We start from the raw sequence: 22,718 nt of genomic DNA on the forward strand, positions 1-22,718 counted from the left end.
TATTTATATCAAAACAGAATGATTGTTTATTAGAGCAGAGAATTTCAGCCAACCAAGTACTGACTTTTCCCTTATAAAACATATTTTAGGAAAGCTTCAAATGCCTGTGAGATACTTTAAAGCTTACTCTGCTTAAAATTCACTTGCCATCTGACCCAGATTCTAACAAAGGGGGAAAAAACACCAAACCTGTTTTTCAATTATGCTGAAAGCTGGTTCAGTTTCTTGAAAACATATTTAAAATCAATTGTGTGCTTTTTAAAAAAGGTAAAAATCTTGCTCTTAACTGTACGTGACTAAGAAAAGTATATTAACTGTCTGGAGAAAAAATGCATCTGTTCTAGTTAATCAATTTTACAATCTAGTCTCCTACCCAATGCCCAAGGCAACCAATAAGCTAATGACTACCAGTACTTTGCTCTTGATTTGTCACTGTAAACATCAAGAACATAGTGATATATAATAAGTACCTTGTCATAAAAGATTATTAAAACTTCGACAGAATTCTTTCTTTAAATTTTATTTTAGTTCTTACTGGTGAACATGTAGGAAGAAAGATTAATTGGGGAAGTAACGTTGGGAAGTGAAAAATATAAAGCAATAACAAAGGGTGATACAGCCTATATTCTTTACAATAAGGCAAATCTGTAATTTTGTTCCATTTAATTGGCATTTATTAGACACACACTGAGGGCATAAAACTATACTAGATACTAAATAAAGGGGATAATGGGAAGACATAATCACTGCTCTCAAGTAATTTAGGGCTTTCAAACAAAACTCCTGAAAACTAGACTTAAGATTTTAGAAAAACCAAAGGACCAGTCTTTAGGCATTACACATTTTCCAGTTTTTAATTGAATAGATCTAAAGATGTCAGAGCAGGAAAAAATGCCTGAGCATTTCTTACGTGTGCTAAGACTTTCAAACTCAGTCCATTGGTACCTTTCTTTTTTTTTTTTTTGTCTTTTTTGTGACCGGCACTCAGCCAGTGAGTGCACCGGCCATTCCTATATAGGATCTGAACCCGCGGCGGGAGCGTCACTGCGCTCCTAGTGCCACACTCTCCCGAGTGTGCCATGGGCTCGGCCCCATTGGTACTTTTCTGAAAACTTCAATGTTAACGAGGTAAGTGCTTGCATCACAGCATTTAGTCATTTGGAGAAATCTGTGAACACTAATAAACTGCTGTGGCTCCAGACTGAAAACAGCAAATGTGGTTAAACTGCTTGAATGCAAAAGCCACTTTAGTGGCCACCATTTTTTTAATGAAAAATATGTACAGCTGGCTTTAATAGAACTATAAGTTATCTGAAATTGTAAACACTATCAGAACAAACCAAAATAATTTTAGAAAAAAAATGAAGAAAAAATTAGTCTTAAGTAGAAAAAAGAGTCTCACCATCCAGGGCTTCTTTTAATTCATCTTTAGTCCAGGCCACTTCAGTCATCAGCAAGCGGAGGTAGTACATGGCATGTTGGTGAGGCTGTTCAGCCCGGAAATTATTAAGAGATCGCATATACTGGTGAAGGAACACATGGGTTCATTAATTTTATAAATCTTCTATTCTAAGAATAATTATTCTAAGAATAATTTCAAAAAATCAGCTATAATCAAACTTCATTTTGTATAATTTATGTGTTACTAGGATGCAGAAATATTTACTTCTTTCTCTTTTCTGAAGTTATATAATTAAGAATGGGGTTTACTCCTCTCTGATCCATAAACTAGATGGCATGCTTTTTCTTTGTGCAGGTTGCTGCTTTACTTCCAGCATCTGACATGTACTCTAAGTGCCTTCATTATGGGACATCTTTTATCCCTCAGAAAGTTATTCCCAGTTTTCAGGGCCTCCATCTTTTGGCATCTTTAGATTCTACACTATAAGGCCATCCCAAAAGTCTCTATGCAAGCAACATGCATAAGTATATATAAAGGTTGAGCATCCCTAGTCTGAAATTTTGGAATATTTACATTGTACTTACTTGCTGAGCATCCCTAATCTGAATTTTGTTGAGCATCCCTAATATGAAATCCAAAACGCTCATTGCAGCATTTTAGATTTCAGATTAGGTATGCTCAGCAAGTAAGTATAATGTAAACATTCCAAAATCCAAAAAAATCTGAAATCTGAAGCACCTCTGGGTCCTCAGCATTTCAGGTAAGGGACATTCAACCTGTACAAAATATTAAATCTTCATTTGAAAATAGATGGTAGTTTCTTACAGTGTGCAATAAAGGTCATAATTTAGCTTTAAAGTAGGTATCTATCCCATACTTCCCTTACCTAGCCAAACATGGATTGAATTTAGGTGGAAAATACATGAAACCTAGTGTGCCCTAATGTGACAAGGTTCTTGTGGTAGGGCAGACCGCAGTCTGCTGAATTATGTGTTCTTCTGAAATGAAGGTTGAATTGATGTTCTTCTGAAATGAAACTTCAAGGAGTCCACGACTGGCACCAAGTGTTCTCACTGACAGTTTTGCAACACTGAACTCTCTGAAGCCCACAGAGAAGGAGGCCAGGTGTCCACCAGTCTCCTAGGCTTTCTTTCTGGGTAGAGTATAGCATTTAGCAAAGACAAGGTGAGATGAATGCAATAGGGTTATGAATGCTTCTCCTCCTCCTCTCCCCTTTTTCAAAAATTTTCATAATATGGCAATATTACCTTATGAATAAAAAAGTAATAAATTACAAAACAAGTTCAGAAAACTTACTGCCTCTTTGATAATTTCAAATCTTTTTTCATCGATCTCAAAGGTAGCCATTTTCTCAATAATCTTCTTTAGCAAAATTGGCTGCTTATCATTGTAACCTTTCACCGAGAGCTAAAGAAAAAGTTCAAGATATTTAAAAGTTTAAAAATATCATGAAGTAACTTACAAATAAATGTCTTAAGCTTGATTTTTAAACATTTAGAAAATCCCAAAGCCAGGTATATTAAAATAAAAATGAAACGAGAAATTCAATCAATTTAAATTCTCATATAGTTTAACATGTCAAAATTATAGAATATGCTTAAGTTTTATCTTCAAAAAGAATTTCTAATGAATGAGAGGCTTAAGGTTTTACCTAGCAAACTTCTGGACACATCCTCAAATCATTTATATTTAAATATTTTAAACAATCATTTTTTGAGAAACCAGGCAGCCCTGAATTTGTATTACATAGCATTTTGCCACTTTCTCATTCAATGTTGCCCAATAAGGACCCACAATTCTAACTATTTGCTTATTTGATGAGTTTTGCTGATGTCCCAAAAGCCAATCGCAAAACAAATGGGTAAGGAAAATACACTGTACACATCCTTAATGTTTTGCCTTAGGACAATTTACTTAGTATCTGAAAGCCTAACACTTTGAAAAGTGGCAAATGGAGAATGCCTATATTTCCACATGGTGGCATCCACAGCAGAAGAGGATACATTGCACCTACAGTACCCGTGAAAGTCTCTAGCTTGTGAAGAATAAGAGGCAAAAATCTCAGCAGGAGTAAAGGTCATTGGCCATGGGAAACATATCACATACCGTAGCAAACAGACTGACAACTAGCAGAAAGCCTGTTTTATCATAAATAAAAATTATTTATTTTAATGATAATATGCTACTAAAAATCAATAGCAAAAAACCAGAAAATAGACTATTACTTTTCTATTTGGAGTTAATTTTGATCTCTAAGCTTCAAATTTCCATGGACTCAGAATGGTTAGATTATATACATCCTTATATGTTAAACAAAAGCTACCAGAAAATTTACTTATGTGAAGAAAAAAAGTCACCGCAAAATAAAAAATTTAAATCCTAAAACCTTTTGTATAAAATTTTTTTTAAAAAGAGTACCCAGAAATACTATCATTTTAGTTTTTAACTAAAACATATATTTTCAAGAAAAGTGAAGATGAATGTGTGCCATAAAAGGAATGTTAATTTGGAACTGAGATATATAGGCAAGCTTGGAAACATATCAGAACTACTTTTGAGAGAAAGGATCTAGTTATTTCTTGGGATGCATTTAATGCTTATTTTAAAATACATATAAAATAGTTAATGATGCATGCTACAAAATAAATTAAAACATCAAATGTATTTGAACACAGGAACTTTCTACTGATGTCAGCAAAAGTTAAGGAAGCTAAAATATAAGAAAGACTCAAGCACCACAACAATAACTATGGATATCTTTCACTTACAGATGTTAATATACTCAAACACATGGAAAATACAACATGCTTTCAGGATTAATATGTTAAACATCTCAAGCAGAACATGCAAATAAATGTAGCACACATACATGTTCACAAGGTGCACTAAACTTTACTAAATCATTCATTAGTGGAACTAATACTAATTTGTGTTCTTCAATCATTAAAAATGTGCAAGGAAAAAGACCATCAACCTTCTTATTTAAAAATGCAGAAGTTAATAGTTTTCCCAAGCTGAACATAATGCTTAAACGATGTGGTGCCTTTTCTTTGGTTTTCATTTTACTTACAAGTATTGCATTCATTCCTGATGCAATGCCATAGCTCAAACCTGAGAGGCGTGCTGCATATGTATACTCTTTTAAATCATCCTTCAATAACCTGATAAACAGGTATGTCATGTTGCAATGGAGAGGATCAGCATAAATGTAGCGACTAACAAAAAGAAAAACAAAAGAAATGCTTTGATACCTCAAGCAGTGGCATGGTAATGAAGAAACATGACCGAAGAGTATGGATATGCAGCCTCATGATCTGGATTTCTAGGGAAATAATATAGGTCAACCTTATGTTTTACAAAGGGAGGAAGACTTCATTCTCTTTGCCAAAGACCGAGACTTCAGATACAGAATGGGTGAGATCTAAATCTAAATCGGGGTCCAATTTTGTTTGAGGAGAAAAATATGACAATCTGATGAAAGATGTTAAAAAAAAAAAAAATGAAGGAAACGTTGCATAATATGAATGGCATATAGCTGAATACTTAGAATAAGAGCTAACTTAAAAAGTAAATGATGAGAAAGTATGATTAGCCATAAAGATTTAAAAAAAGAAATTAAACTCATACCCTCAACCAAAAATGCTTCCATCAAATCAATATAAAAAAAATGTTGATGAGTGGAAGGCTCTAAGAGGTGGGTACTTACATACATCCCATAGATGGTATTTTGGAGGTCATAGCTCAAGCCTGCTAGCTCTGCTGCATATGCATACTCGTTGAGTGAGTCTTTGAGGAGCTCAAGGTACAAATAGGCCATGTTACAGTGCAAGGGGTCCACATAAGCAAATGGGCTGGAAGAAAATGTTGACAGTAAAATAGCTGATTTATTTCTTCCCAATGTGATGTGGCCTTTTGAGATGGATGAAGAAATTGAATACCGGTTAATATAATTTCCTGAGATATGGTTGAATTCTTGAGACTGGCTCTTCTTCTCATGAGGACAAAAACAAGGTATCTGAAAAGGAAGCCTGAAATATGTCATGTATGTGTGCTGGTGGCAGTGAAGACGGAGAAGGAACTGCTTACCCCAGATGGTGTGGCAGAACTGACAAGTTAGAAATGTAGGGCAGGTAAGGAGTGGGAATGGGCCAAAAGGCATGCCTATGCTTAGGCTAATAGGAGGAGGCATGGCTGATGGAGCTCATACAGCATTTGCATGCCCTCTTTCTCTCTCCAAGCAAGTCATAAACTTGGTGGACAGGAGTAGGAGATTGAGAAATGTGTATACCGTAATTATATAAACTTAGAAAAATTGAGATCTGTGAAAATGTTAGCTTATCCCTTAGTGTTCCCCCAAATTTATAAAGCTAGAGCACTGTCAGTAAAAATAATTGATAATTTCTATCATCTAACTGCAGCCAGAACTAGGAAAAAAATATTAAAATAGGAAAAAATTTAAATGAGAAAGAACAACAAAAGAGAAGAAACAATTACAAAGTGCAAGAGATAAACAGAACCATAGAGATCAACTAATTTTTCCCAGATAAGAAAACAAAGAAAATCTTCATTTCTCAGGTAAGAAACACAATTTTCTTCATATCATCTGAGCTGGTAGTGGCAGAGTTGGGATTCAAATGCAAGTCAAACAACCTACTCATTTGACTGTACGACACTGCTTACCTTTATCAGAAGCAAGTAAAAAACTCATTCATTCAATAAATGTGTTTTATATGCTTACTACAGTGCCAGGTTCTTCTCTAGGTACTGGGAATAAAGCGGGAAGAAATCAGGCAAAGTCCCTGACCTCAGAGAACTTTTGGTCTAGTTGGAGGAGACAAATAATAAATTCAAATCTTATTTATCTATGGTGATATTGCTGTGGAGAAAAATCAAGCAGGGTAAGGGGAACAGGGAATGCCAGAGTGGCAGCAGTAGGGAAGACTGCTAGTTTACATAAGATGGTCGATTAAGGCCACGCTGATAATGTGACAGCTGGGCCCAGACCTGAAGGAAGCAAGCCCTGGGTATATCTGCAGGTAGAGTGGAGAACCTTCCAGGCTGAAGAAACAGCTAGTGCTAAGGACCTGAAGCAATGCCTGCTTGGCTGTTTGCCAGCAAATAAAAAGTTTCATTCTATCTGTAGTATAGTAAATGTAACTAATAAACTTTATACAACGCGTGCATGTATTGAAACAAACTATCCCATAAACATTTACAATGAAAAATAAATAAATAAATAAGGCAGCACACCGTGACTAGTGATGTGCAACAAAACAAAACAAAACAAAACAAAAAAACTAATGTACCAATCGCAAAGCCAACCATTTTATCAAAGCTGATAAAGCAAAAATAGGGGCAAAATGCTTAGCTACTTAGAGAATCAAAAACAAAGAGAAAGTTCTACACTGTCCAAACATTCCAACTGGAATCCAACTGGAACATCTAAATGAACATTTGCCATTTAATTTTTTAAAAAGTATTATACATGGCGACAAGTTTCCTTCTTCAAGCAAATAGCAGTTCAGAAACATAAGGCACATTTCACAAAAACAAAATCATCAAAACAAAAGAGAGGCTATAACAGAGCTCGGACTCATGGGCAACTGTGCACCTTTCTTAGGTGGATATGAAAAGCTAGAAAAGCCAAGTCTGGGAGCTCAAAGCCATATGGCTCAAGCTCAGAATATAATTCCAAGAAGTGTCCTAAAACGCCACATCCATAGTTGATGTACTGATAAACTGGAGAGACACTAAACTAACTTTAAAAAGAGAACATACTTCAACTGGAATACCTAAATTCTGGTTCATTTGTTAATTTTTAAAATATATTATTTTGTCATCAAATGCTATATGCTAAAATATGGATCACAGAGTTTAAAAACTGTAATTAAGTACACATAATACAATCCTATTTCTGAAAAGATGAGAAATATAAACAAACACATACCTAAGAAAATTTCTACCAAAAAGTACAAGAAACCAAATAGTGGTTACCTCTAGGAAGACCAGACCACAGAGAGGGGGATTTGTGGAAAGCAGACACTTACAATTCTAGGAACTGTATTGGGAACTTAGGAGAACAACCAAACAAAAAAAAAGAGAAACGGTCTCTCAAAAACATTCTGAAGAAATTCATAATCATAGAGGCCAAATGGGAAATGCTAACAAGCTGCTTACAGTGTTAAAAATATCACTCTCAAATATTAATAAAAGCAGCTTTGTAATGCTTTTTTCTAAAAAGATGACCAGTAAGGGGATCTTAACCCTTGACTTGGTGTTGTCAGCACCATGCTCTCCTGAGTGAGCTAACCGGTCATCCCTATATAGGGATCTGAACCCGTGGCCTTGGTGTTATCAGCGCCACACTCTCCCATGTGAGCCACGGGCCAGCCCTTTTGTAATGCTCTTGACCAATAATAAGCCATAACCTGACAGCCCATGTTTGGTGTAAAAAATAAAAAAATTTCAGTACAGTTGTAGGTAATCTGTGAATCTCATGCTATAAACACAATATTTACATCTCTACAATCTTAACATATTTGTTGGTGGAATATTAACTATTAGAGATACTTTTTCCTTTTCCAAAACATTTAAAACATACCTATCTTTAATTTCATGTGAAGCCAACTGAATAAAAATTAATGAAAAAATTGAACAGTATTGCAGGATGATAGGTTTATTTTACAAACACAGACCACTGAATTTTAGAAATATAAAATTATAAAGTATAAACTCATAAAGTAAAATTTGAACTGAGTGATATACTTGACCACACAAATAAATAAAAAGACAGAGATGAATTGAAGATGCATTGAGAAATCATTGCAATAGTAACATTAGTCATAAATTTTACTAAACATCTTTTTTATTAAATAATTTCTAAGTAACCAAGCCAGGAATAGAGAAAGCAATATCTAAGGGCTCCAGATAATTAAAGGACTAAAAAAGACTCAAGATCGTTAAGTAACTACTATCTCTTCTTCTGACAAGTTCTAGAAATACAAAACTAAAACAACAAAAACACTCCAATTTATTTATTCTTTCCTCAATAAACCTTCCAGGTAAATCTGTGGCCTCCCAGATTCCAAAATACTGAAGGCTATAAATGTCTTCCTAATAATTGCTAACATAAATCATTTCAGTTAAAGGGTGTACTCATCAATGCAAAGGAAGAATGAACAATCCTGGTTCTTAAAATACCTCTTAACAGAAGCAGCTTTCCCTTGTCTAAGCAAAATAACTCTAATTTCTTTTATTTCTAGACATGGATGTTCAAGAAGGATAGACAACTTTTAGAAATATAATTGTTGGTTTTTATAAGAAGCTTTATATAGCCAGATTCATGTTACATACCTGAAAAATTCAAAGTTGAGACAAGCTTTTGGCAAGAAAAACTTATCATCTTGTTTGAACCAGAGTTTGCTCATAGCTGTATCCTGTAATGTAGAAACAATTTGGTTAGGGAAATAGAGGCACACTCAGCAAAACTGTTCAATCATATCACTCTTCAAGAGGAGGAAGACAGAGGCAATAGTTGAGTTTTGTTCTGGAGGCTGCTGTCCCATGGCTTTGAAGCATACTCGGAGGGTCAGCAGATAGGAAGCTGGAGAGAGAAGATGGCTGACTCCTGTAGCAGAGAGAAATCAGCCTTCTACGTCCCCTGGATAAGGGAGGTTGGGGCACAGCAGAGGAACACATAGGTGGGAGAAGCCAATACCAACTATCCTCTCCTCCTCTTTTTGGACACTGGGAGGCACAGACAGATGCAGAAGTCCTTTGTGGTAGCCAGCCTCCAAGGTAGCCTTCAACAATCCCTGCCTGCTGGGATTCATACCCTTGTATAGTACCCCCCTCCCACACTGGACCAAGGTTGGCCTACCTGACTAACAGAATGACAGAAGTAATGGCATGATACCACCAAGATTAGATTATAAAAGACACTGTGACTTCCACATTGATTACTCATTTTTCCCCTTGGATCACTCACTTTGGGCTGCCACAGAGAGGTCCATGTGATGAAGAAATAAGGCCTACCAACAACTACATAATTGAACTTGGAAGAAAATCCACTAGCCTTCAGATGACCCAAGCACCAGCCAACAGTTTGACTATAACCTCATAAGAGATCCTGAGCCAGAACTACCCAACTAGGCCACTTCTGGATTCCTGACCCTCAGAAATTATGTAAGGTAATGAATGTTTGTGGTTTTAAACTACTAAGTTTTAGAGTAATTTGTTACACAGCAATGGATAACTAACACAGCCAAGGATGAACAAATAAGCCACTACTCTGACTTTCCATTTCACTTATGCTATACTAAGAAGGGCCTTAGATATTAACTTGAAACTACGTTGAAACTCTGACAAGAGATAAAAATGGTTTAATGTTCTCCTTAGTTTACATTGAGAAGGTCTATTTAAAACACAGAACAAATAAAAAACATGGGATGCAAACAAGCTTTCTCTGTACAACCTAATATATAACTCATTAAAATACCATTTTTAAAAGAAAAATGGATGTCTCCTTAATCATCTAGTTGCTTGAGATAAATTGAATTTCATGTTCCTAAACACTGATTCTTGTCTCATCAAGTTAATTTGAATGTTAGGTTATTTGAAAAAGATAGAAAGAAAGATGTGTGTCTATAGTCATGAGTTTAGAAAGAATTAGTTTGCAGGTTTAGAAAAGAGAAGGTGCTGTAATAATTTGATCTACTTTTCTATACACTTTACCCAAGGTGTGAAATAATGACATGAAAAGAACATTCTGAAAAAGAAGGTGGAAAAAAATCCATTTCTAAATCACCCTACCCACTGGCTTATAAGTCCATTAACTTCATATAGCCAATTGTTTTTAAGGGCAGCAAATCTAACGGCTTCCCTTGGACAAGCTCTCTTCCAGGCTTTAGAGATCCTTTCTCATTTCTAACTTTCATGATGCAGCGTAAACCTTCTTCCTTATTGGGTCTTCAGTGGATATGGAATAAAACCCACAACCTTTCAAGAGACTTGTGGTTACAGCTCAGACTTATTTTTTCTCTCCTGCAAAGAAAGCATTTCCCTAGATCCTATGTTGTTCAGTAGTTTTGTTTGTTTGCTTGATTTAATATTTTTAACCTTCTAATATTTCTTGTAATTATTTTCTGCAACTTTTCTGTCCCCTCTTAGGATGGAAGCCCCCAAAATAACACAATACCGAATGCAAGAAATCATCTCTCTAGTCTCCCCTGTAACAGGTCTGCACCCAAATTTAAAATCACTGATTATAACATGTTACCTTAATAAGAGCAGGGTATGGTGTCGCCTCTTTTTCTAATGATAAAATCTCAAAATCTGTAGGAATAAATTCATTCTTTGTTGGCAGTTTAAATTTCCCATTCAAGTCAGCATTTTGCCATTTCTGGATGAATAATGAAAAATACATACACAAAAGCAATTAGAGTCTGATTCAGGAGTTTAAAACAGTGTCTTTGCTCAATATCCAGGCAAATATTAAGGGGCTAAATGTCACACAGCATTCATTTCCATCATATATAAAGGGGCTACTACTGAGATCTACTGATGGGTTTTCATGAAACTTGAGTTGACTTTCTGGTACTAATGAAGATTGTGCACTCATCTATCTACCTTTCTTCTCCATATCTCCAAAATGACCAGCTGAGGTTAAGGAACAATCTGAACCTGTGGAACACAGAGAAGCTAACTGGTCCATATGAAGATGTTTGCTCTAGCTCTTTAAAGAATGGAGAATAATTTATCCGGGAATATATTCCCACAACCACTAGACAACAGGTCATTTATATAAAGGCCATACTTTCAGTTATACTGAGTTACTTCTATCTATGGCCTGAAAGCCAGGCTAAAGGGGTCTTCTTTCACTTCAGTACTTCTTCTTAAAGACTGGCCCATACTCCTCCCAGACTACCATGTGAACTTTTAAGTGAATCAGTAATTGAAGCACAAGGTTAAGGACAAAGGTGAGATTTAAGTCTGGATTGATACAACCTACAGGTTGGATCTTTTCCACAGGCTAGTTCTAACAGCTAAGTAGCCATTGACTGATGAACCCTAATTTACAAAACTTTTCATTATTAAAAGAAAAAAAGAAAGAAAGCGACTGCCAATAAGTCTGGGTTCACTAATTTGGTCTCTAACTGATGTGACATAGCCTTACAGATTTTGTAGTTCTATTTTAGTCCCTGGATTTGTGTCTTTTGGCACTGGAGGGTGTGTTGGCCATTATACTTAAGTAACAGCAAAAGTCTCCAGAATGGCTGAACAGAAGGAAATAGGAAACATGTAGCAAATAATTCTACTACCAAGCTCCCAGATAAATGTATTTTTCAGAAATTCCCATTATGGGCACGTTTGTCATGGTGTTTGGTGAACAGGGGGTTCTCTCTTATTTTATGATTGTTTCAGACCTAGCACTAATTTATGGGAGATCAGCTTTCCTCACAGTTTAGAAAGATGGATTTTTTCACACACTGGAGGGCCTCAGTGATCTCCTTCAGCATCATGAATATGCAAGAGATTCTTGAAGTACCAGTGATGACTTTCTTCCTTAAACTATTTCTTCTTTTTTCTGTACTGTCATTACACAGATACATGTTTGAAATGTCTATTACTTGAGTTTAAGCTAGAATCTAATCAGAATAAGGCTTTTTGGTATCTTTCCGTGAAGAAAGAACTGAGTCTCAGAGGCACACAGCCAATGAGAACTGAAAGAAAAAGTACTGGATAAGCAGACAAGACTCATAAGCAAAATCTTGACTTCTGATGAATGGGGTAAAATACTATCTAAACTAGCCTGTTGTGAAATAAATCACAATTCCCCTATTTTGACAAAAAGAGCAATGATATGAGACATAAAATATGGCACCTCCTAAAGTGAAGACAGTATGAATTCTGAAGACAGCATGAATTCCAAAGACTGCTCCCAGCCTTTTTTCACAGCAAGACTGTGAGCTCTCTAGAGGCCTTGCATCTGTCTTTCATGTGCCCTACTTCCATCTCTCTTGCCTTTCTTGGTGTCTTTGTTTCTCTGTATACCATGCTCTTCAATGCTCTTTGGCTACATGAGGTTGGGAGTCTGCTTCACAGCCCTGGGTTTTGACAGACACAAGAGAAGGTTGCCCAGAGTGCCATTCCTTCATGCAAAAACCTAAATTCCAACTATCTACTTTTTCATTCCTCTCAGAACAGAACAGACAACACCAGGCCACCACTCTTCACACTCTGGGCCCTGAACTGGTGGATCCTCTCACTCTTGTGGTTCCACTGAGGAGTTAACCCTACGTTTTTGGGGGTTCTTTTGCTGGCTGATACAGGGATTGAACTCCAGACCTTGGTGTAATCAGCACCACACTCTAACCAGCTGAGCTAATCAGCCAGCTTTTTAACTCTACCTTAATGACTTCATCTGGTATAGCTTCTTGTTTGTACTGGGTTCCATACCACTCTTCAGTGCGATCAGTTTTTCCTTCAAAAGATTTGGAAACTACTGCAACCCTAGAGATAGATGGAAAAAACAAACAGAAAAAAAAAACTAAACTCATGTTATATACATAAATTTATAGAACCTGATTCATGAAAATGTAAATAACATTCAAGAATGTGTCGAGACTCTTAAGACCTAGCAAATCCTGTAAGGCTTAGCCCAAACAGGCAATATATGTATAGTGGTTTCTGATCATAGTCCCTGTCATCCTTTAGTTATAGCCCATTATTTTAGTATGAAAAAGTGCTTATAGGAGAGGTATGCTATTAACTACAATTTAAAAAGAAGAATAGCTATGGAAAAAAATGGAACGAGGTCAGTTGAAAAACAGCCCTTAAAAAAGCAAAAAAGTACTTCTTTCCAGGAATAACTCAGGCCCAGAATTAACAGGAATAGCTAAGAAAACCTGTTGGCTCACCCAGAGATAAAACACAATAAACCCCTCAAACATACAAAAAGAACTTTTATTATTACTTGCTAGGTTTGGGCTCTATGTTTTTTTTTCTGCATCAAATATACTTACTATACATACACTGGCCTTCCTTCTGTTAGGGGAGAAGGGAACAAGACCAAGAAATGCTTATCTTATGGCTTATTAAAAGCTTTCTTTGATGGGACAGTACAAACAGCCCAACAGAGAAGAGAAATGGAAAAAAGAAAGAGTTCAAGGAGAGACAGGTAGAGAAGGTAAAGAGTAGTGGGGCAAAAGAAACTCTGTGCCATGGAACTCTGTAAGCTGCCCCTACGGGGCTCAGCAGCAAGGACACTTCTGCCTCTGCTGCCTTTTAAATCTAAGCTGGAATCATAACACTCCCACCAGCAGACTCAACCCCAGGCTGGAACCAATCCTATTTTGAATCTTGTGGACTGAGGAATTCCAGCCAACTAGCTTGGATGACTTGGCGTGAAGTCAGTCCTATTATTGGTTCTGCTTCTCCCTTATGTCCCAATTCAAATAACTAGGTCTATGTCTGTTCCTGCTTGTTCTTAACTATCCTCCCAGAGGTCTGGTTCTAACCTCTGAATATCAGCCTCACAGCTGAAAGCCTAGAATTTGCAAACAAAACTCCCCTCTGCTGAATATCCATTCTTTTTCAAAATCCTAATCTTTGTGTTCCAAACACCTGCCTTTTGTTGGACCTCCCCAACACCAGCATCTGATTGCCTGAACCACTGTCTATTTCTTACTCATTCTAGACAAAATACTCTGGCTGACTAGACTTGTTCTTATCATCTGCTTTTGGGTAGATAACCTAAGCAAGGTTGATTCACCTATGAGTCAGAATGACTGACTAATCTTCCAGCTCCAGGAGTTCCTGGTCTGGCCTACCTGCACTGACCACTACCATTTCTAGAAAACATGCCACAGAAACATAGACAGGAATCGCAGGGTTTGGCAGATGAAAGACTTCTGTCATTGTGTCCGGAAGGAAGTAATGCATGTTGGTAGTTTGAAAAATCCCTATTGAGGGGTAGGTTTAAAGAGTATGCAGAGTTCACAGGACCACATGAAAGGTGTGTTTCTAGCTGGCCAGTTAGTTCACTTGGTTAGAGTGTGGTGCTGATAACACCAAGGTCAACAGTTTGGATCCCTTTACTGGCCAGCTGCCAAAAGAAAGAAAAGAATAAAAAAAAGGTGTAATGTTCTTAAGGGCATTCAATACAGGGCTTCCCCAGATGGTAGCCCAGGCATCAGAATAAAGGGAAAGAAACTGATTACAACTTGCACTCATTTAGCAGTGGACGTGGCCTCTGAAACATGAAAACTTTAAACTCAGTTCTGAGAGGGAAAGGTGCCTAGCCAAATGCTCTGGGGGACAACTGTATGACAGAAAGAAACAGACAATGAAAGCTGTCCAGAAGTGTCCAGGTTAAAAAAGGGGAAGAAATGAGATTTATCAGGTATAATTCTTAGGAATTTAGAGAGTCATATACCAAAGTGAAATATATGGGTGACATTTGAAATGTTACAAGAAACTAAGTATGAAGTAGACAAACACAGTTCCTCAAATTAGACACATAACAAATACTGGACTAACAAAAAGAGGTATCTTTGCAGACCAAGACTTAGTATATCATTAAGAAATTCAAAACTGAAATATACAATGGAAGAGCATGTATTAAAAAATAAATAAAGGAAGGGAAGGGCATAAACATTACAGAGTATATACATGTCAAAACCATGTAGAAATCTATGAGCCGAAGTGTAGAAGTACTGGGAAGAGCACTTGAATTAGAAGAAAAGAGAAAAAAACAGGTCACAATAATCAAAGTATACTATAGATAGCTGCAGTACACTTAACCAAGGGCAGTTAAGAAAAAATGGCACAGCACTGTAGAATTTTAGATTAACTAATGAAAATCTAATTATACCAAAAAACAGTTTTGAAGAGTTTTTTCTTAAACACAAAGAAGGCAGGTTGCTGATATAGTTCTGATGTGACCTTAGGAACATGAGAGAAAATGATCTTTTCTTTTCATACTAAAACTTAAAATAGTAAGAAAAAGGGAACAGTGGGCTAGAATGAATGCTGACTATTGACTTCAAGTCAGCACAATTAAAAATGTTTGGAGGGAATGAAGCTGTAGAAGCTGGATGAGACCCATTTGAGAAAAAGAGGTCTCTTGACTACAGACATTAAAAGGCAATATGGTTCCCAAGGAATGAATTCTCAGGAGACTTTTGCAAATAATCCCTGAAAGAGAAAAGGGGGAAGACATCCAAAGAATGAGAAGTTTCACAGGTAATTGTGATGAATTAAAACAGAATTAGTGGAAAGGGCACAGACCCAGCAATCAGAAACTTGGATTCTGGTGTATACTCTGACTCATTTTCTTTGAGATCTTGCCAAAATCACAGTTAAGATCTAAATTAGGCAGGTCATTTACTCTCTCTGGGCTTCAGTTTCATTATTTTTTAAATAGGTACTCCAATTAGATGTACTCTATCGTTCTACTAGTAGAATTTTACACTATCATAATATCAAATTAGATTTTTAAAAGATACAGAAGAAGGTGCCAAAAAAAAAAAAAAATCTATTGATGAGACTCAAAATCAAACTTAAAAAGTGACAGGAAGGCATAAATGCTGAAGAAATTGAGGCTCATGAAAAAATGCTAAAAACTATTTTTTAAAAGGGTTTCTTAAAGTAAGAAGGAATAAAAAAAAAATTAGGCTAAAAGCTTAGAAAATTCAATCGACTTTGAGCCATTTCCAGTTCAAATTGTTGGAAAGACAAAATACACTTCCTACCTGAAAGAAACTCATAATCCAATAAGACCTGAAGAAAAATGTGATGTGTTGATCTCACATTACAAGACTACTCCTCTCTTATTTATACTGTCTTTGAAAGAAACATGGCTCTTTAAACTGTAAAGATGGAGCAAACATAGAAAAAGGGAACTGAAGCCTAGGACAGGTAGGTGAAGCAAGTGATTCAAATGAAATTATATCTCCAAAAACAGATGAGTCACATTCTCTGATGCTCCAGCGACTAATGAATCCTAATAGAATCCTACTGTCCATCATCTTTTAGAAATGCTGGAGGAAATGCTAGAGATTAGGCAGAAGACTGGAGATGGGCCAATGCTCTGACTGTCAAAAAGGGAAAGAAGTGGAGCCTGAACACCGTAAGCCAGTGGATTTGGCACTGACCCCTGACAAAATTCTTCAGTCAACTGCCAGACTGTCAAACATTTACACAAAAATCATAAGGACCTGCACAGATTCACCAAGATTAACTCTTCCCAAATTAATGTAATTATTTATGACTTAAGCAAAACATGTGGCAAAGACTCCATAGCTGTATTTATAGGTTTAATATGATAAAATAAATGGTCTCTAAATAATAGGATCAAGAGAGGTAGGTGACAATGATGATGGAGTAGTAATAGGCAAACACCTTTGAAGGGGTAAATAGAGTCTTAACAGTCAAAAGAAGTTTCTAACAATTAGGACTAGCAAAAATGGAACTGGCTACCTTGGTAATGAGTTCCTCATCCATGGAGCAATTTAAACTGAGCCTGGTAACTACTTAGCTGGGATACTGCAGAAGAGATACACACCTAAGAAGGGGTAGGCTTAAATGACCTCTAAGGTTCCTCTCATTCTGAGGATTTTCCTATTTATTTCCCTACCTGATTGCAATGTTAAATTTGTCTCCGTGGGTATTAATCTTGAAAAATATGGAACACTTGACAAATCTGCATGTCATCCTTGCACAGGGGCCATGCTAATCTTCTCTGTATCGTTCCAATTTTAGTATATATGCTGCTGAAGCGAGCAAATCAGTGGGTATTAAAAAAAAAAGTAATCTTATCCTCAAGCAATCTGGCATGGCAATATTATTCCAGTCTGGCCTGGCAATATTATCCCAGGCTGTCCTGCAATATATCATTGACCTGCTGCAGTAATAATTATAACAGTCTCAGAGACCAATCCTGTACAGAAAAAGCATTTTTTCTTTAAAAGTGAGGGTAAAGAGAAAAAGAGGTACTTAACTCTAATTACATAAGATATCAAATTTAGAGACATGCAATTTAATCAAAAGTAAAACATATGCTCCAGCAAATTCACTCCTCCAAAGTGTTGCTGGGCCAAATTACTGGCTCTACAGCAGCAAGAATTACAATTTAAATCATAATTTTTTTTTCCATAAAAACACATCCTTATTATTGTATGATATAATTTTATAGAAAGATAAAGGATTATACCCATTTTGTGGACAGGCAACATTCAAGAAAATTAAATATGAGAGCCAGTGTTCATCACATCATATAAAGTTAGCTTTTCACAAGTTCAACTTGCAGGACTGTGAACTCTGAGGTTCCATTAGTTATTCAATAAACATTGGTTGAAGAAAAAAGCGATCTATCCAAGATCTCATGACTAGTAGGTTACAAACCATACAAAACTAGTCACTGTAAGGAACCTTAAAGATTGTCTAGTGAGTTCTATTAAGTTTAAAGCTCTTTCTCACCATGTTGATGAGAGTTTTTGTTTTTAAAGGTATATAATAAAATTCAACAGAATTTAGGTTGATATTTTTCCCCCAGAATATATAGCTACGTTGAAGAAAATACAAATATTTAAACTGTTTTACTTGCCTAAAATGAATTACTGTGTTGTGGGTTTTTTTCTTCCATGTATAAGGGTACTTCAAAAGTTCATGGAAAAACAGAATTAAAAGATAGTACAAACAAATCTTTTCATGAACTTTTTGAAGTACCCTCGTATTTTAATCATATCATGTAAGTAAATATATCATTTAATGATAGTTTTAATCTTTTTTTTAATTTCAACATATGAATTTTTTTACTGAAACATAATTGATTGTACATATCTGGTACCACATTGAATAATCAATACCTGTGTGCAATATGTAATACTCAGGTTAGGATAATTAGGACATTCAACGCATTTATTTTTTGTGGCCCTTTACTGGTTTCTCACTTTTTTTTAAATTTTTTTTTTTTTTTTGGTGGCTGGCCAGTATAGGGATCTGAACCCTCTGACCTTGGTGTTACAAAACTGTGCTCTCTCTAATTAAATGAGCCAACTGCCCAGCCAAACTTTTTAATCTTAATAAAATCCAATTTATCCATGTTTTTTCTCTAATGGTTACTGCTTTTTGTGTCCTTTCTAAAAAATTTTTGCGTATCTTGGGATTTTGAAGATATTTTTCAATGTTTCCTTCCAGAAGTTTTATTGTTTTAGTGTTTGTATTTAGGTCTATGACCTATCTCAAATTAATTTTTGTGAATGGTGTGAAGTAAATGTCAGGCTTCATTTTCTGAACGGATATGCAGCGGTTTGTTGCATATCCATTTGTTGAAAAGACCTTACTTTCCCAATTTAATTATGTTGGCACCTTTGTTGCAGAGTCAACTGACTGATGGGTAAGTGGATAAAGGAAATGTGGCATATACATATAACAGAGCATTATTCTGCCTTAGGAGGGGAATCCTGTCACATGCTATAATATAGGTAAAGCTTGAGGGCATTATGCTAAGTGAAACAAGCCAGGCACAAAAAGATATGTTGTATGACTCCACTTATAATAGGTATCTAAAGTAGTCAAATTCATAGAAACAAAAAGTAGAATGGTGGTTTCCATGGGGGCAGGGGAAGAGGGAAGTTGTTATTTAATGGGTATAAAGTTTCGATTTTGCAAGATGAAAAAGTTCTGGAGATCTGTGTCACAACAATGTGAGTGTACTTAACACTACTGAATTACGTATTTTAAAACAGTTAAGAGGATAAATTCTATGTTTCTTACCACAATAAAAAATATCAGTTGACCACATACGTGTGGAACTATTTCTGGACTCTGTTCTTTTCCAGTGATTTGTCTATCCTTATGCCAATACTACAGTGTATTAATTACTGTTGCTTTACACTAAGTCTTCAAACCTAGTAGTTTAAGTCCTCCAATTTCTGGTCTGTTTCTCAGGAGTGTTCTGACTAATCTAGGTCCTTGGTATATCTATATAAATTTTGGAATCACCTTACCAACTTCTAAAAAAAGAGAAAAAAAGCTTACTAGGATATTGGTCGTAATTACACTGAGTCTGTGAATCAGACTTAGAAAGAACTGGCATCTTAATAATAGCAAATCTCCTAATCTATGAACATGGTATGTTTCTCCATTTATCTAGGTCTATAATTTCTCTTGGCACTGTTTTGTAGTTTTTTATGTAGAGGTCTTGCTTATCTTTACTTAAATTCATTCTTAAGTGTTTTATGTTTTCATTGCTATTGTAAATATTCCTTCCAATTTTCCCATTTTTTTGTTGCTATATATAGAAATGCAATTGATTTTTGTATATTGACCTAGGAACTTGTGACTGCACTGAATTCACGTATTAGCTCTAGATTTTTGGATGGGGGCTAGGTTCTCCAGGATTTTCTATGTATACAACCACATCATCAATGCATATATCACTTTAAACCATTTAAATTACATGAACTGTATCTCTCATCCCCAGCTAGACTACTCTAGACATGAATAACTTAAAATACTAGGTTACATAACTATTTAATTTTCAACTTTCTCTGTTGTTCACTGACTGGAAAAGAAAGATTTCCTGATTTTTCAATTTCTCAGTCTTTAAATATATTATCTAGATCTGAAAAAGAACATTGCTGTTAAGGGTAAAACGATCAGCTCATCAATCTCAAAGGGACTCACAACTTTCAATAACTTTCTTTAGTTTCTCAGTATGATTTTTCCTTTTGATAATCAATTCTTCAGTAAACAACGATTAAGTGACAAATATGGACTAAAATATTGGCAAGAAACTGAGTAAGAGACATAGTGTAACTGGGTACATAAAAACAGAGATTTAATTTCTATATAATTTCAGAAGTTACTATCATTGGGGAAGATTTCTAAATTTGACCCTTAACTTTTTTTTTTTTAACTACAAAACCAAGTCATCTTATTACAATTTAAAAATTCTAAAAGTTTGATAATTTCCTATATTCATCCATCATTTAATAAAACATTTAACTAAACCCTAGCATGAGGTCAGGTAAAATCTGGCTAGCAGTCTTTCCTAGAAGGAAGTCACCAGAGTCCACTAACCTCCTAAGAGTGACAATAGCTAGGCCAGCCCACCTGAAAATTAGGATACATCAATAATTGCTCTCAACATAAACAGTATAGTGCAATTATAGCCAGTGAATTTTTAATAATAATAATAAAGTTCCAATTATGGTAACTAGGAAAAAGACTTTGATAGAAAAAAAGATTTTTTTTCTTCAAAAATTTCTACCAGATTGTCGCTCTTATTCATAAAGTAACTGTTCCAAAAAAAATATTTATTCAATTGCCAAGCTGCCTGGAGAATTTCAGGAATATGTGCCTCACAGAGGAGAAAATAAAAAACGCCAAACAAGTGCCATTTGGTTATATTCCGTTTGTCATTTGACTTTAGAAAACAAATGAAATTCAATTTTAAGGCAGAGATATCATGCGACGGCTCACAAGCTCCTTAGTGATGACACTCCTCTAGCAAAAATACCTCTACTTCCATAAGAGCTTCAATTTTTCAATTTCCTGGTTGAACCACCGGTCAGTCAGAAGGATTCTGAGATTGTAATCTTTATTGCCACTTAAAAAAAAAAGAGTGTGTCCTCATTTGCTTATAAGAGTCAGATAGGTGAGCTGATACCCTGGGCCTCGTCTGAGTTAGGATAAAGCCAGGTATGTAGGTAGGAAGGAAGGAAGGAAGGAAGGAATGAAGGAAGAAGAGAAGGAGGGACCACAATAATACGTTGATCTTTCAGAAGGAGAGAACAAATCTATGGATACTAGAGGTGGCAGAAGAGGAAGAGGGGAAGAGATTGGGTAAGAAGCATAAAGAATAATTATGATTTGCACTAATGAACATGCTAATAATATCGATTTGATCAACACTTATACACAGGTGATGGTATTCGATGCTGTACCCCAAAAATATGTATAACTAATTCATGCTTCAATTAAAAAAAAAAAGACAATTTATTATTTTCTTTAAAAATATCTCCATCTTTAAACATATTGCCTCAAAATAATCTAGGGTGAGGAAAGAACGAGTAAAAAGGGATGGGTATAGATTAAAAAAACTGGCCATGCATTGACTGTTGAAGCTCAGTGTTGGTTCATCATACTATTCTCTACTTTTGTAATCATGCTTGATAGAAAGTTTAAAACCATTTTATTCACAATTTCAAAATTTCAGATTCTAACCATTATTGAAAATTTAGTATGTAACAGTAAAGTCTGCAGGTTGACTCACCGAACATTTTCTGGTCTGAGTTTATCGAGAACCATTTCTATTAAGTCAGGTCTAAATTCTTCCAGTAAATATTCAGCAGTCAGCACTTCTTCTAGGGGATAATACTTTTAAAAAGGAAAACATAAATAAGTAAAATATGCAAGGCTACTGTACAGTTTAAATTATTAAAGCAAACAGATTTCTAACACATTAAATACATTATTTTACACTCCCTCTTCCATTTGGTTAAATTTTACTCCACTGGAAAAATTTCTGTCATCCTGAATCTTTTTCTCTTTCTTTTCACATCTGTAAGCATTGCATACTGTGCAATGATTATGCCAAATACACTGTTAATCCCCAAATACACTAACCGTATTGAGAGCAAAATCACTTTTCTTTTCAGCAAAATGTGAGTAACATCTCTGATTAAAAATTGAGTACTTGTTAGGGCCGGCCTGTGGCTCACTCAGGAGAGTGTGGTGCTGACTACACCAAGGCCACGGGTTCGAATCCCTATATAGGGATGGCCAGTTAGCTCACTTGGGAGAACGTGGTGCTGACAACACCAAGTCAAGGGTTAAGATCCCCTTACCGGTCATCTTTTAAAAAAAAAAAAAAATTGAGTACCTGTTAATGAAGAAAATTTGATAGTGAAATGCTGACACCTACAGGACTTTTAATATAAACAGATTTTTATAAACAGAATTTCCTCTCAAACTTCTACAGAAGAAATCAGACAAGCATTTAGAAAGTTGCTATGGGAAAAAAGGGCTTATACTTTTGGCTAGTATAAAAAAAACAATGTAGAAGATGCTTTTTAGTAAGAGCAACTTCCAATATACTGAGACAGACTGATTCATCCACTCAACAAATATTTAATAAACACCTTCTCTGTGCCAGTGCTGTAACAGGTACTGTGGATATGATGGTAGATAAGACACGTGAAGTCCCCCACCTCCAATGAGCATATATTCCAATTCAGAGGGAGACAATCAAAAAAAGAGAGTAATTTTAGTGATAGGCACTATTAAG

General features: G+C 35.6%; 1 protein-coding gene and 1 non-coding gene across 4 annotated transcripts in view; both read right to left on the bottom strand.

Moving 5' to 3' along the window:
* IDE (insulin degrading enzyme) overlaps positions 1 to 22,718 on the bottom strand; it is a 96,497-nt gene that overhangs the window by 15,380 nt on the left and 58,399 nt on the right. For 2 of the 3 annotated variants that reach the window (XM_063102064.1, XM_063102066.1), the window contains exons 11-17: positions 21,705 to 21,808; positions 12,832 to 12,934; positions 10,701 to 10,823; positions 8,777 to 8,859; positions 5,130 to 5,274; positions 2,720 to 2,830; positions 1,403 to 1,523 (exon numbers count right to left, since the gene is read on the bottom strand). In XM_063102064.1, coding sequence (XP_062958134.1) covers positions 1,403 to 1,523; positions 2,720 to 2,830; positions 5,130 to 5,274; positions 8,777 to 8,859; positions 10,701 to 10,823; positions 12,832 to 12,934; positions 21,705 to 21,808 — 790 coding nt within the window. Of the gene's footprint in view, positions 1 to 1,402; positions 1,524 to 2,719; positions 2,831 to 4,493; positions 4,639 to 5,129; positions 5,275 to 8,776; positions 8,860 to 10,700; positions 10,824 to 12,831; positions 12,935 to 21,704; positions 21,809 to 22,718 lie in introns of all 3 variants that reach the window. The other variant, XM_063102065.1, reaches the window with a different exon arrangement.
* LOC134382914 (U6 spliceosomal RNA) lies at positions 17,103 to 17,209 on the bottom strand. Its single transcript, XR_010024157.1, has one exon. It is a non-coding gene; the product is annotated as a U6 spliceosomal RNA (small nuclear RNA).

Source organism: Cynocephalus volans, chromosome 7 (assembly GCF_027409185.1).
Source record: "Cynocephalus volans isolate mCynVol1 chromosome 7, mCynVol1.pri, whole genome shotgun sequence".
In the NCBI taxonomy this organism is placed as follows: domain Eukaryota; kingdom Metazoa; phylum Chordata; class Mammalia; order Dermoptera; family Cynocephalidae; genus Cynocephalus; species Cynocephalus volans.